This window comes from Oncorhynchus tshawytscha, linkage group LG04, assembly GCF_018296145.1.
Source record: "Oncorhynchus tshawytscha isolate Ot180627B linkage group LG04, Otsh_v2.0, whole genome shotgun sequence".
Taxonomy (NCBI): domain Eukaryota; kingdom Metazoa; phylum Chordata; class Actinopteri; order Salmoniformes; family Salmonidae; genus Oncorhynchus; species Oncorhynchus tshawytscha.
This window is the reverse complement of record NC_056432.1, coordinates 38,107,820-38,125,666: the sequence shown is the minus strand read 5'-3', so window position 1 is coordinate 38,125,666 and position 17,847 is coordinate 38,107,820. Positions and strand designations below refer to the sequence as shown.

The window sequence follows — 17,847 nt, the reverse complement described above, 5'->3', positions numbered from 1 at the left end:
ATGCTTTTGCTTTCCAAACAGTGTTGGTAGAGGTTGTGTCCCAAATAGCATCCTATTCCCTACATAGTGCACTACATTTTACCAGAGCGCAGGGCTCTATATAGTGCACTATATAGGGAGTAGGATGCCATTTGGGATGCAAGCAGAGTGATTAATAATGCATCTCTACATTATCTGCTTTGCTAAGCTGAGACATACAGAGAGAACTGAGACATAGAGAGAGCTGAGACAGGCAGAGGAGAGGGGCTGAGGAGAGCCGATAGCCTCTTAAAGCCTATCATTTATGGTGTTTGTCCTGTGGAATTTGCACTCACTGTCTACTTGGTCTAGCAAAATGGTGCTGCTCTCAGCCGATTACCAGACTGGGGGGGGTTGGTTAGTTCTGCGGCAGTCAGACATTCTGGGATCTGACAGGTTTTTTTCCTCGTTCACGTCAGTTGGGTGCTTTAGCCCTCCGCTCCTCTCCTATTCCACACTGGAGCTCTGAATGCCAGCCTCCCTCCCCTGCTGATGCAACAGCTTATAGGCACCGTGCCGCCTGCCGCTAGCGGCAACTCAGAGCCAAGGTCACATTATTTTCAAGAACAAGCAACACAAAATGCCTAAAGGTGAAAAGGCAGTCTGGAACAAGTTCATCCTGTACTATGATTTAATGGGACAATTCAAATGAAATAATTCAGAGGGTTACCAAGATTATAACAGACTGTTATATAAACCCAGGGATTGTTCCCATTTGAACTTGTGGACCACATCAACTGTGCATTGAAAAGCCCAGGTTCCTGGCCTACATCGCGATGGGCATGAATTGTGCGACTCATGTAGAACGCAGGTCACAGAAAATGTACATTGTTAGTGGGATGGGGTGGGTATTGTAGTATGCTGTATGATGTTTGGGGGTGGTTTTTGCTTTTTATTTCTTTCATATATCTTTGTTTATCTGGGGTGCGTCTTGCAATCCAACCTGTGAGAGAAGAAATACAACATTTGGTGTCAGTAATGCACTTTTAATATTGGATGCCAATTGTCGTTAAACCCCAACAAAGAAGAACAACTCCTGTGGGCACCACAACCATGTGAGAGGACACAAACGCTGGCTGTGTGTGAGCTGTTTGGCCAGCCAACGCACTGCACTACAGAGAACTTTAACTTTGAACAGCTTGTGCTGAACTTTTTTTTGGTATGGTGCAAACACTCACTTAATTGGTGTTGTTTCATAAGTATCTGAAGTGATGCTAAGTAACCTATCGGTGTGACATTGATTTATGTTCTGATGAATGAGCTAGGCCTTTTCTTTTAAAGTTACTACCTGAATATCTTATTTGTATATCCTGTTTTGCCTGCAACCCTGCCTCCTCCACCATGGGTGTATTCATTACATCTTGCAATAAAAAACAATTTACCGTTCAAGATCCAAACGGAAGGAACCTACCTCAATTTGTCTAATAAATCCTATTGTTTCCATTACAAACCGTTTTCCGTTTGGAGTAAACGGTTTCTGATGCAAAACGTTTTGCAAAAGAATAAAAGCTTTCCAACAGAATAAGCATAATCAATACACCCCTGTCCTTCAGGTCTGAAACATGCCCGCTGGCAAGTGCCTAACTCCACACTTTACCACACTGGTGACAACCAGACAAAGCAATTTAAATTGAATTATGTGAATCCTAAAATCTGTATTGAGGAAAAGGTGTAGTGCAGTTCGGAAAACTATTATATTTAGGAAAACAGCTCACTTCTTGCAATTCTACACATTTTGCCACGAAGAGAGAAAAATGTGTAGTTTTATAGCTAATCTCATGCTATTCTACACATTTTGCCATGAGGCTGAGGGAGAATTTTTTTCAGTTTTAACACTAATTTCCTGCTATTTTACACATTTTGCCATGAGGCTGAGAGGACATTATGCAGTTTTAAAGCTAATTTCCTATAATTAACAAAAACAATGTTGAGGGTGTATCCTGCGGTGGTGTATCCTACGCCACTGTATCGGGGAGTTTACGGAGATAACTGATTGCCTTTGTCCTCTAACACATTCCTCACTCCTCCCTCACCTTTCTTATTGTTTATTTGATTCATTTGCTGTATCTGTTACTCCAGGCTACACAAATAAATAATCCGGAGCAACTGGCTCCATCCCCGGACTCATGATTTATTTACACATAATGATGGATAGAAATAGAAAAAGGAGAGAAATGTATAGGCCACCCTAAATCTAGCGATACGGTTTATCGCTAGACCGTATATGTAACGGGTTTCTTCTTCCTCCTCCTCTGAGGAGGAGTAGTAGGAAGGATCAGAGGACCAAAATGCAGCGGGGTATGTATCCATATTATAATTTAATGAGACTGAATACAAAATAAAAAAGAACAAGAGAATCAATGAAAATGAAAACCGAAACAGTCCCGAATGGTGCAAACACTGAAACGGAAAATAATCACCCACGAAACACAAGTGGGAAAAACCTATCCAAGTATGATTCTCAATCAGAGACAACTAACGACACCTGCCTCTGATTGAGAACCATACCAGACCAAACGCAAAAGACAACATAGAAAAAGGAACATAGATAACCCACCCAACTCATGCCCTGACCATACTAAAACAAAGACATAACAAAAGAACTAAGGTCAGAATGTGACAGTATACCTGCCTATTTCCTGTAGGTCAACACATACACAACTGCTTTTCCTAAACAGGTGTTATGTCAGCCTATTTGTTTAATTTAGGCTAGTGATTTGGAGATGGCAATAAGGTATGCAAGCATCATTTTGGGATAACCATACATCAGACAAATAACTGGATACGTCTAAACCTTTGTATAAAGACATTACAGATATAAGGGATATTTTTCCATGTTTTGATTGAGCTCAGATTATTTAGGTATGTGGTGATATTTCCCTTTAAATGTTGGTCTTAAAGTATAGTGTGTAGGCATACATACTGTATGGGGTGCTAAGAGTTTAAAAGATTATAGCTTTTGCGTCACAAATAAAATAAGATGGTACCCTCTCCCCTATATAGTGGACTACTTTTGACTCTGTGGTGCCATTTGGGACGCAAATCTGGTCTCTCCTGCTGACCACTGCTCAAGTCATTAGAATTGCCTCTGGGAGGAGTAGAATTTCTGAGGGAGACTTGGTCAATTTTCTGGAAACAGAGCCAATTAAAGATGGTGAGCCACATGATTATTACTCATTACAGATCACAGTCAGGTCACATAACCTGGCCGTAAAAATCATACTGCAGATTCTTCACTTAAATTTTCTATGACAAATGTATCTTATGCAATGAGTTCAATTATTGATTGTTTTAGAGAAATGTTTCACTTGTATCGTTCAATGATTGAAGTTTAAATAACCGGGTATTTTAATCAGTTCCATTTTTTCTCCCCTCTTTCTCTTTGTCCTTACACTTTATAGGGAGAGATATTAGGGGCCCAAAAGGGTTACCATAGTTTATACCTCCTTGACATCTCTGCTGTTCTGTCATGTCATGCCTAATGAAGACTCCACAAAGTCAATAAGGATGAGCTGAGCATGAGTGTTCCCAAATCTGCCATGTGAGCTCTCTAATGACAGCATGGCTGAATTAATAATAGAGAGAGCAGAGCAGAAATAGAGACACGAGAGGGAGAGATCAAGAGCAGAAAGGGTGCAGTCCAACCCCTCAAAGAGCATCTTGCCGTCCCCTTCCAAATCTCCCCCAGCTGAAGTTCAATCATTTATTTATATTTATAAACATGGTGGTTTGAGCCCTGAATGCAGATTGGGTTAAAGCTGTGGTATATCAGACCATATACCACAGGTATGACAAAACATCTATTTTTACTGCTCTAATTACGTTGGTAACCAGTTTATATTAGCAATAAGGTACCTCGGGGGTTTGTAGTTTATGGCCAATATACCACGGTTCCTAAGAATAGCCCTTAGCCGTGGTATATTGGCCATATAACTCACCCCCTCGTGCCTTATTGTTTAATTATACCACACCATTGATGAATAATCCTTTCCTTTCTGATTAGCTTGAAGGGCATTCAAGAGCGTGCATTATTTCCCTATAACGCACGGTATAATTGCACGGTTTAATTGAAGGACTATGACGTTCATTCTTACCTGTTCTATTTTTGAGCTGCTTTTGAAACCAAAAGTTGAATTGAAAACATTATTGGCATTGTTGAATTCGATTTTCATGATAGCAAGCTAGGATGATGGTTTGGTTAGCTAAGCTAGCAAGTCTGTTTGTTTGGTTACCAAGGCAATAGTAGCGATCTAGCTAGTTAGTCAACTTGATAGCTACTTCAGTGGATGTTGTCACATTTCTACTGGCAAATATGTTACTTAATAGCCCTGGTATAAAAGGGATAATCAATTCAGGGCTCTATGAGTTGTCTGGAAAAAATGCAACTCCGTGGAAGGTGAGTTCCACTTCGCTAACATGTGGTGCAACACACCTTCCACGTTGTGCATTATTTTCCAGAGAACACATAAGCCCCTCGATGATTATCCCTTGCAAATTTCCAAGATAAATACTATCAGGGTTCTCAGTCGTGTTGATTTATTTACTATTGCCTTGACGTGGTTTCGACCTGCTACCTGAAAATGGGTTTATTGATTCAAAATAAAATTCAGTTATGACTTCCTGCTGGATGGAGGAAAAAACCTACTCTGCATTTGTTACTGCCATCACAGTGCTTGATATAATGAAATATTGATTAAACAGCTATCAAAGTATGAAATTACATTTTCATTTAGTTGCTCCATTATGTCCCTTCATTGCACTTGAAGCATTCAGGCATATTATATACTGCAATTTCACATTTATATCATCTTACCCGGAATTCCTCATTTGAAATGCCTCCAACCCAGTGTTATATTTCATGCTGTTGTTTGTCTGTCCTCTCTCCCACCAGATGAAGTCTACAGAAGTGGACCAAGGGCTTTTCACAGACACCTACTGTAAAGTGTGCAGCGCTCAGCTCATCTCCGAGTCCCAGAGGGTTGCCCACTATGAGGTGAGGAATACTTACTATTCTACAGTAATTCCTCTCAACCCCCACCATGCAGAGTTAGAGACCAGGCACATCATAATGAACATCAGTTGTGCGCAGTAGATCACCTGCACAAACTGTGGTGATTCATTCATTGTGCAGAATAATAGTTGATGTTCTGTGGTGAGAGGCAATAGGACGACCGCCCGCTGTGCATGGCCAACGTTCGTATTAGTCTGTCTTGTCAAGATGAGCGAGGGAGACAGGGGTTTAAGCAGTGATCGAACCCCAGTCTCCAGGGTCCATAGATGGTCTGAGGTTGGCAGTGCTAAGGCTAAACCAACCACCAGCACATCCCTCATCAGTTTACCAGACAATCCAACCATTATTAACCAAGGCTTAGGTCATGCTGTTTGTTCTGTGTCAGTCAGCACTGCTCAGCAGCAGATATCGCAAACGGCAGAGGGCTGCAGTTTTAAAATGTCAATAAGCACGACTCACCTGGATTCACCCAATTATTCTTAATTATTTAGTTAAAGTGCTGACAAACAGCAAACACTGCCAGGCCCCATTGCCCTCCATGACCACCAGGTTTGTCGACAACCAGAGATTGCAGAAGAGGTTCTCTTTCCGTGTGTTTTAGCAGTGCTTGAGTTTGGCCAGTGCTCACTAGACTGAAGTACGAACACCTTGAATTTTCTTCTGCTTGACCACCTTCACCTCTTATACAAATCAAATGTTATTGGTCACATACACATATTTAGCAGATGTTGCCAGCAGCATACCACCCTGCATACCACTGCTGGCTTGCTTCGGAAGCTAAGCAGGGTTGGTCCTGGTCAGTCCCTGGATGGGAGAGCAGGTGGTGTTGGAGGGCAAGTAGGAGTCACTCTTTCCTCTGGTCTAAAAAATATCCCAATGCCCCAGGGCAGACACTGCCCTGTGTAGGGTGCCCTTAAACGGGTGTCCTGACTCTCTGAGGTCATTAAAGATCCCATGGCACTTGTCGTAAGAGTAGGGGTGTTAACCTCTGTGTCTTGGCTAAATTCCCAATCTTGCCCTGAAACCATCACGGTCACCTAATAATCCCCAGTTTACAATAGGCTCATTCATCTCCCTCCTCTCCCCTGTAACTATTCCCCAGGTTGTTGCTGTAAATGAGAACGTGTTCGCAGTCAACTTACCTGGTAAAATAACGGGGGAAAAAAATAAAAATAAAATGTTATTGCGGGTGTATCGAAATGCTTGTACAGTAGAAGGGCTCAGATCATTTCAAATGAAAATGTGTTCCGGCACTTGTTTCATTCTAGTCCAAGCACAGCGGCTGGCTATCGGGAGGTAACTGGTCTCTTCTGTACTCCAGATGCTGCCTTTCACTCACTGTCACACAGAGTCAGATGGCCAGAACACAGTGTCTGACTGCAGGGCCCATGGTGCATCCATATGGACATCAGGAATAATAGGAGCTGAAAGGACTCGTGTAACACTTCCTTCATGCGGTTTAAGTATTTATCCGAGTGCTTGCCCTACCCACAACGGACTGTTGGTCACTGAGTTTGCTACCGTTGCAACTACTCCTGATCGCTCTGATGCAACGTTACACTCGATGCTGCTATTTCTGATAGCTATGAACTGTGCTATCTGAGTGATTCCTCATGAAACTGGAACAAAAAAAGACTGTGATTTGGGGGATTTGTATGACATGTAATCCGTAGAAGGGTCCTTTGGAGGAAGGATTGTTGACATATATTTGATATTTGTATCTTAAAGCATAATTTCTGAATAATTGAAGTTGGAATATTTGTGACATTTTGGCCTCACTCAGGCCTCTTTTAAGACTCATAATGTTTCATCTGTAGGTGCTACAAAGCAAAGGTTGATGTCATATGAAGCTTTACCACTTTCTCTGTAATATGAGTCATTTTTATTTATTTCAATAACACATCTCTTACATACATTTATGAATATAGGAACATTTAAATGTTAACATGAATATAGAAAAAATAGTTTTTTGATTTGGAAAATATTTCTATATATTTTCAAATATAATATACCCTATGGGTATATCAACGTTTCAGAGTGGGCTATCTGCTACTTTTAGAGTTATGATCCAATTTGTAAACATTACCAACAGAGTGAAAGTGAAAAATGTATTAAAAATGGTTGCCCTCTGCTGGTAATTTGCAGGATGTGCGATGATAAAAGTTAAAGGAGGGCTGTGATTGGTTACGTTGCCTACTATAACAATGTTCAATATATTATTTCTCAATAATGCTTTAAGATACAAATATCAAATATATGTCAACATTCCTTCCTCCAGAGGAACCTTCAATGGATTAAATATAGTGAAAACCACCAAAAGTCATAGTCTTTTTTTGTTCTAGTTTTGTGAGGAATCAGCCATCTATACTTTGATCGTGTTTTAGATCATGTATTATTCCCAAATAATTGTATCCCCCATTCTCTGATTAGTCTGTGTTAATATGAGACTAACTATGTTCAGAGTTCAGACAGTGTGCAGTCTATTGGGGTTGAGTGAGGATGAGGACCAACTGTGTTTAGACTGCTGGGATTGAATGAAGATGAGGATTACACCAATCAATCAATCAAATGTATTTATGAAGCCATTTTTACATCAGCCGATGTCACAACGTGCTATACAGAAACCCAGCCTAAAACCCCAAACAGCAAGCAATGCAGATGTAGAAGCACGGTGGCTCGGAAAACCTCCCTAGAAAGGCCAGAACCTAGGAAGAAACCTAACTAGAAACCAGGCTCTGAGGTGTGGCCAGTCCTCTTCTGGCTGTGCCAGGTGGAGATTATGTACATGACCAAGATGTTCAAACGTTCATAGATGACCAGCAGGGTCAAATAATAATAATCACAGTGGTTGTAAAGGGTGCAACAGGTCAGCACCTCAGGAGTAAATGTCGGTTGGCTTTTCATAGCCAAGCATTCAGAGTTGCAGGTGCGGTAGAGAGAGAGAGTCGAAAACAGCAGGTCCAAGACAAGGTATCATGTCTAGTGAACAGGTCTGGGTTCTATAGCTACAGGCAGAACAGTTGAAACTGGAGCAGCAGTAGGTGTACTGGGGACAGCAGGTGGACTGGGGACAGCAAGGAGTCATCAGGCCAGGTAGTCCTGAAGCATGGTCCTAGGGCTCAGGTCCTCTGAGAGAAGAGAGAAAAGAGAGAGAAAGAGAGAGAGAGTTAGAGGGGCGCAACTTTCACTGGGGACACCACATTCTGAAATTGCATTTTTGCCCCCCCAGTTTTATCATTGGAATGTGATACAAAACGAGGCAACAGTGCTTTAGGACCATGCGGACGCCTCCAAAGTTTGGGTAGGCTGGTTGGAATGTTTATCCGACTGGATAAAAAAATGTATAATAATAATAATCATTATGTCCCCCCCACTTCTAAAACCAAAGTTGTGCCCCTGGATTACACTGTAGTGCAGTGCAGTGCAGTCTAGTGTGGTAGTAATGTGAACTGAACATGGGTAACAACAGAACCAAAGTGCTGAGGATGGGATCTCTGAGAGCAGGAAGTAGTTGTACCCCACTGTGTAGAATATGAATTTAGTTATTGTCTGTTGTGTTGAGACTGCACCACTTGGCCTGTTGCCTTCTGCATATGTGGTGCATCTGTGATCTAAGAAGCCTCTGCCTCTAATGCATTGTGACTTGTTTGGGGCATAGTGACGATAATGATAGGCAGTGGAAGGCAAGAAGAAGACTCAATGAGGAAAACAGGCAAGGCTTCACACAACTTTCTTCCAGACAATCACAGAGTTTATCCTGTGTTTGTTCGGAGAGAGAGAGAGAGAGAGACACTCCTGTGTCCTTAGTTGTCTCTTTACTGTCTCATGCCTTAGATGAGTAGATATGCTGTTTATGCTTCGTTTGAACGACCACATAAGGTATTTTCTCCTTTTAATCCGATTTTGTACATTTGAAAACCTTAAAATACTCTTCCTGAGTTTAACAAGGTTTCCTTGTGTAATGCAAACTCAGAATTTCTATTGCCGAAAAGAAACCTGTTTGGTGTAATGCACTCTTGACTTGAATCCTAGCGTTGAGATTGATGCAGGCTATGCCTTTTCAAGTTGAGATTGAAAACTTAATTATTTCAGCATTGCATTGAGCTGTTAATCTCCACTTCAAACACATCAAAGCCATAGGTCTGATTTTGATGGGATCAGAATGGTCTGGTCCTACAGTTCAAAGAATTATTCCCTTTGCTGGGTCACATTTATCATGGGTCCCAAATACCACCCTATTCCCTATAGAGTGCACTACTTTTGACCAGAGTCCTATTGGCCCAGATCAAAAGTAGAGAACTACAGTATATAGGGAATATGGGGACATTTAATATCCAGACTTAATTTTGCCTTTGATCCTGAAATAAATGTAACGGGTTTAGCATGTGTTAATAGGACTCATGGAGGTATAGCCCTAGGTACAGCAGTATTGCAGTAAGTTCAACCTTTATGCAACTTTCAACCTCCATGCAGTTCCTGCTGTGGTTTCACACATATCTAATAATATCCCATTGCTTCAAGCTGTATTTGCTTGTTTATGGTAATGAAATTGACTTGCAGCTGGTTAGAACTAGACCCCAGTGAGCAATCCCAGCGCATCTACTGTACATGATAGGATCCAGTGCTTTAAAGATAATTATTCTTTAGTCATTTCAGTTTCGGGACAATTACCTGCCACACCCTGTATATTTTCCACAGATTACAGTACCATGTATTTTACTTTCCTTTGGTTAGAATAATCTAATTCTCCATTGCTGGGAATTCTGCCCGTCGGCTGCAGTTTGTCAGCACTTCTTAGACTTTTATTTTTTTCTTTGTTTAGGGCAACAAACAGGCTGTATTGCACAGCAGCTGTATTGTACATGAGATTTTGCAGGGCATGCACCACCTGATTTACACGTTTTGTTTCCAGTGAAGAATAGCACCCGGGTTTTACAATGACAATGGCTCACAATTGTTTTTGTATTATTTTTCCAGCAGCAGTGGAATTTGATGGCCAATCTGGATACCCTGGTTGTGTCCTAAAGGGCACCCTATTCCCTTTATAGTGCACTACTTTTGACCTGGGCCTATAGGTCAAAAGTAGTGCACTACATACAGTGCCTTCAGAAAGTATTCAGAACCCATTACTTTTTCCTAATTTTGTTGTATTACAGCCTGAATTTAAAATGGATTACATTTAGATTTGATTTGTGTCATTGGCCTACACACAGTACCCCATTATATCAGTGGAATTATGTTTTTAGAATGTTTTTTTTACTGTTTAGTTACAGTTTGGATTTAAATCTGTTTGCAAATCTATAGCAATACTTGAATATGGTTGTCTAGCAATGATCAACCACCAATTTGATAGAGCTTTAAGAATTTAAAAACTAATAATGTGCAAATATTGTACAATCCAGGTGTGGAAAGCTCTATGAGACTTACCCGGAAAGACTGCCAAAGGGGATTTTAATATAGTTGTGAATACTTACACTACCATTCAAAAGTTTGGGGTCACTTAGAAATGTACTTAAAAAAATACAAAAAAGTCTATTAAAATAACATCAAATTGATCAGAAATACAGTGTAGACATTGTTAATGTTGTAAATGACTATTGTAGCTGGAAACGGCAGATCTATGGAATATCTACATAGGCGTACAGAGGCCCATTATCAGCAACCATCACTCCTGTGTTCCAATGGCACGTTGTGTTAGCTAATCCAAGTTGATCATTTTGAAAACCCTTTTACAATTATGTTAGAACAGCTGAAAACTGTTCTTCTGATTAAAGAAGCATTAAAACTGGCCTTCTTTAGACTAGTTGAGTATCTGGAGCATCAGAATTTGTGGGTTCGATTACAGGCTCAAAATGGCCAGAAACGAAGAACTTTCTTCAGAAACTCCTCAGTCTAGTCTTGTTCTGAGCAATTAAGGCTATTCCATGCGAGAAATTGCCAAGAAACTGAAGATCTCATACAATGCTCTGTACTACTCCCTTCACAGAACAGAGCAAACTGACTCAGAACTGTCCCAGAATAGAAAGAGGAGTGGGAGGCCCCGGTGCACAACTGAGCAAGAGGACAAGTACATTAGTGTCTAGTTTGAGAAACAGGCACATCACAAGTCCTCAACTGGCAGCTTCATTAAATAGTACCTGCAAAACACCAGTCTCAACATCAACAGTGAAGAGGCATCTCCAGGATGCTGGATTAAATGTAGCTAACATTAGATAGTTAATCCAGAGATTCTTACCTTTGCCTCGATTTGACAGTCTCATCCAGATCATCCTGGCATTTGTAGTTCTTTATGATAGCCACATTAGCAGCTAATAAGCATTTCATTTTGGAGGGGTAAATACAGGCAAATATATTGATAAAAATCACCTTGTCCTAGAGAGATTTACATGGTTATCATAACGTCATGCCAGGGTAAGCCTACACGAAACACAGCCCGAAAATCCCCTATGGGAAAAATGAATGCTTGCGAATGATATACTGAAATGAATGGTGGAAAAATGAATGGAACCATTTCTTTGTTTAACCACTAGGTTTTATGGGTATTATGACTGATACTGTGGTACTCTATTGTGTGACAGACAGCGTGTGTTCGGTGGCTCTAGTCGAGAGGGACTGGTCAGTCAGTTAAGCTTACAATGTGGATCACAGCAGGGTTGCAGTGTAATTATATACTTGTGCTTATGAGGACTGAAAGCTGTCACCACAACAGTATACCCAACCCAAGAAGTACAGCTTTTACTCATTGAGCCAACGGATAGTTGGTAGCTATGGAACCCAGTACTTCAGATCTTCAGGTCCCACATGATTTAATGAACACCAATTGATACAATTTTCCCCCAACTGTATGTGAAAGATAGCACTGTTTACCAACAACGATCAAACCACATTGACTAATAGTCTTGTTCACCATTTGTGTCCATGTAGTGAGTTGTTTTGATGTTTTTGTGCACGTACCGCTTATATCCTACATGCATAGATATATTTATTTCATCCCTGTTTGTTTGGTACCATTCATCTATCTGTCTATGTCTCTTTCTCTCTCTCTCTCTCTCTCTCTCTCTCTCTCTTTTTCTCAGTGTGTGTGTTGCTTCCTTGCCCTTTGCCTGTATGTTTTGTTCACTGGATTCCCGGATTCAGGATTCCTAGCTCGTGAATAGGTATGAAGAGCAAGATAGAGAATAGGGGTGACCAGAGGGCTTAACGTCTGCACTTGGTCATATAGCGATACCGTCAGCCTTCAAGGATACCCTCTTCCTATGGGCATGTTCAACAGGCATTATTATAATTATCATGGCCCAGTTCGCTCCTCCAGTGTCAAAACTCCCCGACTGTCTCTGTGATCGTTGTTGTCCTATAGGACCCCTGTGTGCCACTGAGGGGGAATGTATACTAATGCCAATAGAATCACATTGATGTTACATGTCTCATCCTGTTCTTATCCAAGGAGCCATTTAATGTACATGTGGGTTGTTCTGTGGTATGTCCTATAGCATTCAGTGCCAATTCCGTTGCAGTGCCAGTCTTATAGGATCTTGGAATTTCATTTAAATCTTGGGTGAGAAGTACAAATTCATGTGGAAATATGTTTTGAGGATGTGAAGCTGCATGTGGTCTTTGTTTATGGACTGTGCTGACAGGATCAGCAGAGGTAATACTGAGGGATGTCCTTAAGGCAATTCCCTCTACTATACTCAACTTTGGCCCTTTCCTGCCCCTTCGATCTCAGCTTTTCAACTGCTCCTCATCAACTCATAGCTCATACGCATAGGAGTATATTGACATGTGAATCTGCATCCCTCATGTCTAGTGGCTCTGACCTTTTGACAATATGGATTTTATGAGAGGAGGATAAGGGAAGCACTGTGGTGGAATACTGTTATTTACATAGTTTAGTAGTAGACTGTCTTTTATTTCGAAATAGCTACAGTACTAGTGCTGAGCGATTAGTGCTTTTTAAGGTTGGTTCGGTTTCAGTCCAGTTTTTGAAAAATAGTCCAGTTTTTCAATTTCGGTTTTGATTATTATAATTGTTTAACACTAAATGCACTTGGATGCTGGGTGGGTGGATGCTGTATCAACACAGAATAAAACATTTAATAAAACCCCATGGTGGTAGTGACTACCCATTATTACTTAACACTTATTAACCATAATTTATTCACATTACTAGGCTTTGATACAATATTTTAGTTGTGTACATCACACAGCCTCATTTGTCCCCAGTTTGTCTCAATCTGTTATGACTCAAATGTATTTGTCAGATTAAGAAAAACTTGACTTTGAGAGCTGGTTTAATTACTCCTCATGTATCATTAACCAGCAATGCCTAATTGTTACACTAGATCATGCTGTCAAATTCAGTTACTGAAAGTAGAGATACATACAGTGTAGGTCTGCATGTGAGTAATGTTTACGCTTTTCCCATTTATTATTCGCAGTGTATTTAAAATTGGGTTGGGGAGTTAATGGGATGGAAATATTAGTCATTTCTATTGCTGTCAAAAGGTAATAAATTAAAATGAGATTCAGGACCATCATTGTGTCAGTAATTGATCATTAAGAAGGTTGAATAGTTAGGGTCTTTAGTAGTGTTCGTTTCAATGTAATCTGTGAGATGAAAATGCTGTTGTTCTCCCGCCCACGTTTGAAGGACTTTCAATTTGAAGGGCTTTTCAACATTAACATGTAAATGTATGTATTTCTTTCTTTGATGCATGCTAGTGATGAACAAACAGCAGACAACTGCATTGCTTTTGAACCCTGCTGTCACAAGGGTCTCACACTGGCCCATGTTTGGGTTACAGTAACCCACAGAAGCTGTGTCAATAGATTAACCAAGCCATACAAGGAAGATCATCACCAACCTTGCATGCATTTGCTAGCAACACATCTCTTCCAAACCTGCCGCCAGGCAAATGCTCTGGAGGTCTATCAAAATGGCAAGTGGCCTAGTGGTTGAACTAACTACTGAAAGGTTGCCAGGTCAAATCCCCAGGCCAACAAGGTGAAAAATCTGTCGTTCTGCCCTTGATCAATGCAGTTAACCCCCCACAACAACAGCTCCCTGGGTGCCCAATGTGGCAGCCCCCCACACCACTCCGATTCAGAGGGGTTGGGTTAAAAGCAAAAGTTAAGTGTCGGTTGGACCTTGTGTGCAATTGATGATAAAAATAAATGCAATCCTTTAATCTAAACAAGACCTGTATGAAACCTAAACGGTTTGAAACTCAAAGCTGTTGACCTTATGTCAAAACAAAACTCCTAACTCTCTAAATATGACTCTTCAAGATAATTCGACTGGAGAGTGTTGTTGAGAGTCTCCAATATATTTGTATGTATTTTTATTTGTTAGTTTTGAGACTACAGCCTTTATACAACATTTAATTGGAGTTTGTATTCTGTATTAGTATACTTAGGCAAGGCTTTATTAGTATCCTCAGGCAAGGCTTTGGGAGCGTTTATTATTAGAAATATTTTCTGCAAGATCAATTGTGACTCAGACCCTTTTAAATGGCATCGCATCGCTGAAACAGAGGTAGGGTTGTGTCCCAAACAGCACTCTATTCTCTATATAGTGCACTACTTTTGACCAGACCCGAAAGTGTGACATTTGGGACGCTATCGTGCTATATGGTAGACATCCTTATTTTTCTTTAATTAAGATTAAACAAGTTAGTTACGGTCTCAAATTATTCTGACAAGGGAGAGACAGGCTGGTGAGGCGAATTAAACTGGAATAGCATGAGATGCAGATCCCTTTTCTCCACCGAGATAGAATTCTTTCATGATTTTGGCATGACTAAACTCCTAAGCTGAGGACTTTGGCAGGTTTTAATTAAAAATATATAATGAACCCCTATTTTTTCAGCCATTTCTCTGAAGGATAGGAGAGGCTTGAATTTCCAATGTTGTGAATTTCAACTTTGGTGCATGGTGGGCAAAAAGACGGCAAAAAAATGGCTTTGTTTCTTGGGCATGTACATTTCCTGTGTTACAAATGGCATGGAAATGGGTGCAATCAATCAATATGTGAGATATAATGGACCCAAAAAGGCATTTAAAAAAAACATTTGGGCACATTAACATACACTACATGACCAAAGGTATGTGGACACCTGCTCGTCGAAAATCTCATTTCAAAATCATGGGCATTAATATGGAGTTGGTCCCCCTTTGCTGCTATAACAGCCCCTGCTCTTCTGGGAAGGCTTTCCACTAGATGTTAGGGATTTGCTTCCATTCAGCCACACGAGCATTAGTGAGGTCGGGCGCTGATGTTGGGACAATTAGGCCTGCTGACAATTGGCATTCCAATTCATCCCAAAGGGGTTTGATGCGGTTTAGGTCAGGGCTCTGTGCAGGCCTGTCTAGTTCTTCCACACCGATCTCGACAAATGTATGGACCTCGCTTTGTGCACAGCGGAATGTTCATGCTGAAACAGGAATTGGCCTTTCCCAAACTGTTGCCACAAAGTTGGAAACACAGAATTGTCTAGAATGTTATCGTATGCTGTAGCGTTAAGATTTCCCTTCACTTGAACTAAGGGGCCTATCCAAACAATGAAAACAGCCCCAGACCAGTATTCCTCCTCCGCCAAACTTTACAGTTGGCACAATGCATTGGGGTAGGTAGCGTTCTCCAAACCCAGATTTGGCCTTTTGTCTGCCAGATGGTGTGATTCATCACCCTAGAGAATGCGTTTCCCCTGCTCCAGAGTCCAATGGCGGAGAGCTTTACACCACTCCAGCCGACGCTTGGCATTGCGCATGGTGATCTTAGGCTTGTGTGTGGCTGCTCAGCCATGGAAACCCATTTCATGATGCTCCCAACGAACAGTTATTGTGCTGACGTTGCTTCCAGAGGCTCTTTGGAACTCGGTAGTGAGTGTTGCAACCGAGGACATATGATCAGCACTCAGCTGTTCTGTTCTGTGAGCTTGTGTGGCCTACCACTTCGCGGCTGAGCCGTTGTTGCTCCTAGATGTTTCCACTTCACAATAACAGCACTTACAGTTGACCGGGGCAGCGCTAGAAGGGCAGAAATGTGACGAACTGACTTGTTGGAAAGGTAGCATCCTATGACGGTGCCATGTTGAAAGTCACTGAGCTTTTCAGTAAGGCCATTCTACTGCCAATGTGGGCATATGGAGATTGCATGGCTGTGTGCTCGATTTTATACACCTGTCAGCAACAGGTGTGGCTGAAATAGACATATCCACTAATTTGAAGGGGTGTCTACATACTTTTGTGTATATATGGTACTTTCTTGCCTTTAATCATGTAATATTTTGGCCTTCGTTTGGAGGGAAAATCTGTACTTTTAGAGGGGGGAAAAGAAGAAAGCAGCCTCCCAATTTGTACCATAATTCTTGTTCATTTTTTGCTGATAAAACTTCAGTAAGCCCCCAACTGCAATAATTTCTAAACACATCGCGTACTGCAACTGCTAATGGGAAGAACAAAGGCTTTTGAAGCCATGGGGAATAGGAATGAGGTATAATGTGAGGTGCTGTCAGAGAGGGAAAACAGAACATTTGAGGAGTCCCAGGGCATAGTAGGGAGTCTGTCCTTTGAGTTGCCAACTGAATTTTAATGCACTATATCCTTTTGGATCCATGTACCATTGAGGTTTGATCCTACACCAGTGTTCCCTTTGAATGTCCCAGATTATCAACCTATTATGGCTCCCGAGTTGCGCAGCGGTGTAAGGCACTGCATTTCAGTGCTAGAGCCGTCACGACAGACCCTGGTTCGATCCCGGGCTGTATCACAACCGGCCGTGATCGGTAGACCCATAGGGCTGCGCACAATTGGCCTAGCGTTGTGCGGGTTAGGGGAGGGTTTGGGCCGGAGTAGGCCGTCATTGTAAAATAAGAATTTGTTCTTAACTGACTTGCCTGGTTAAATGAAAAAGTGTTATTATTTCCCAGGCCTATTTTTCATGACATGTTTTTGGAAATGTATTCATTTTTTCCCCCCAGTACTGTTGATCACATACACACAAACGTAATGTTACCATTACCTCAGCACATAATCAATTTGAAATGGAGTCTGAATCCTTTTCTTACTAAAGTGGTACTTATAGCCATTTGTTGCTTATGATTCTGTTCCTGGTCCTTATGTCTCTCATTGGCAATTATCTCTCCATATTCACAATATCAGGCAGGACTTTGTTTTATGTAGTTTCTCCATGAACTGCTGCACTTACGAGTTGAAGAATTTAAAAGGTAATCACTCGCCCTCCCAACCAACCACTACTTGTTTTACCTCAAGTACCTAGCAATGTACACAGCAGAAGGGAGCTAAGTGCTGTTAAATCCATAAAATGTTTCACATGGATAACAGTCATCTATTCCGATGTGACATACACAACATACACTGTATACCAGGGGTTGACGACCCCATTTTGATATCGTGACCCCAACCATGTCAAAAACAATGTTACTTTTTTATTTGGGGCTATGGCAGTCAATGGAAAAACATTCTAACAGCATTTCTGATTGTCTTCTCAACTCACCCTCACATACTTTTAATGTGGTGCTATGACAGTCAAATGCAAATTAGTATGACACAATGTCTCATATTTCACCTCATCTAATGAGATGGGTGCCGCGTCGGAGCTTCTCAAAGTCAGAAGGCATAGTCGACAGTCTGCACCTCATCTCTGCTGTCACATCCAATTTGGATCGGTATTTGATTTGAATGCAGACGAGAGCACTGAATCCATATTCACACAGATATGCGCTGGTGAAGGTTAGCCTCCCATGAGTTTTATGGTGGCTTCAAAACAACAGGAAATTTGGAAGTTATGACGCCAG

At 41.2% G+C, this 17,847-nt stretch overlaps 1 protein-coding gene across 1 annotated transcript in view; it reads left to right on the top strand.

The window, feature by feature from the left end:
• Positions 1 to 17,847, top strand: part of zmat4a (zinc finger, matrin-type 4a) — a 145,091-nt gene that overhangs the window by 25,869 nt on the left and 101,375 nt on the right. Inside the window, exon 2 of the mRNA XM_024418010.2 lies at positions 4,910 to 5,011. Within this exon, the coding sequence (XP_024273778.1) occupies positions 4,910 to 5,011 (102 nt within the window). The remainder of the gene's footprint in view (positions 1 to 4,909; positions 5,012 to 17,847) is intronic.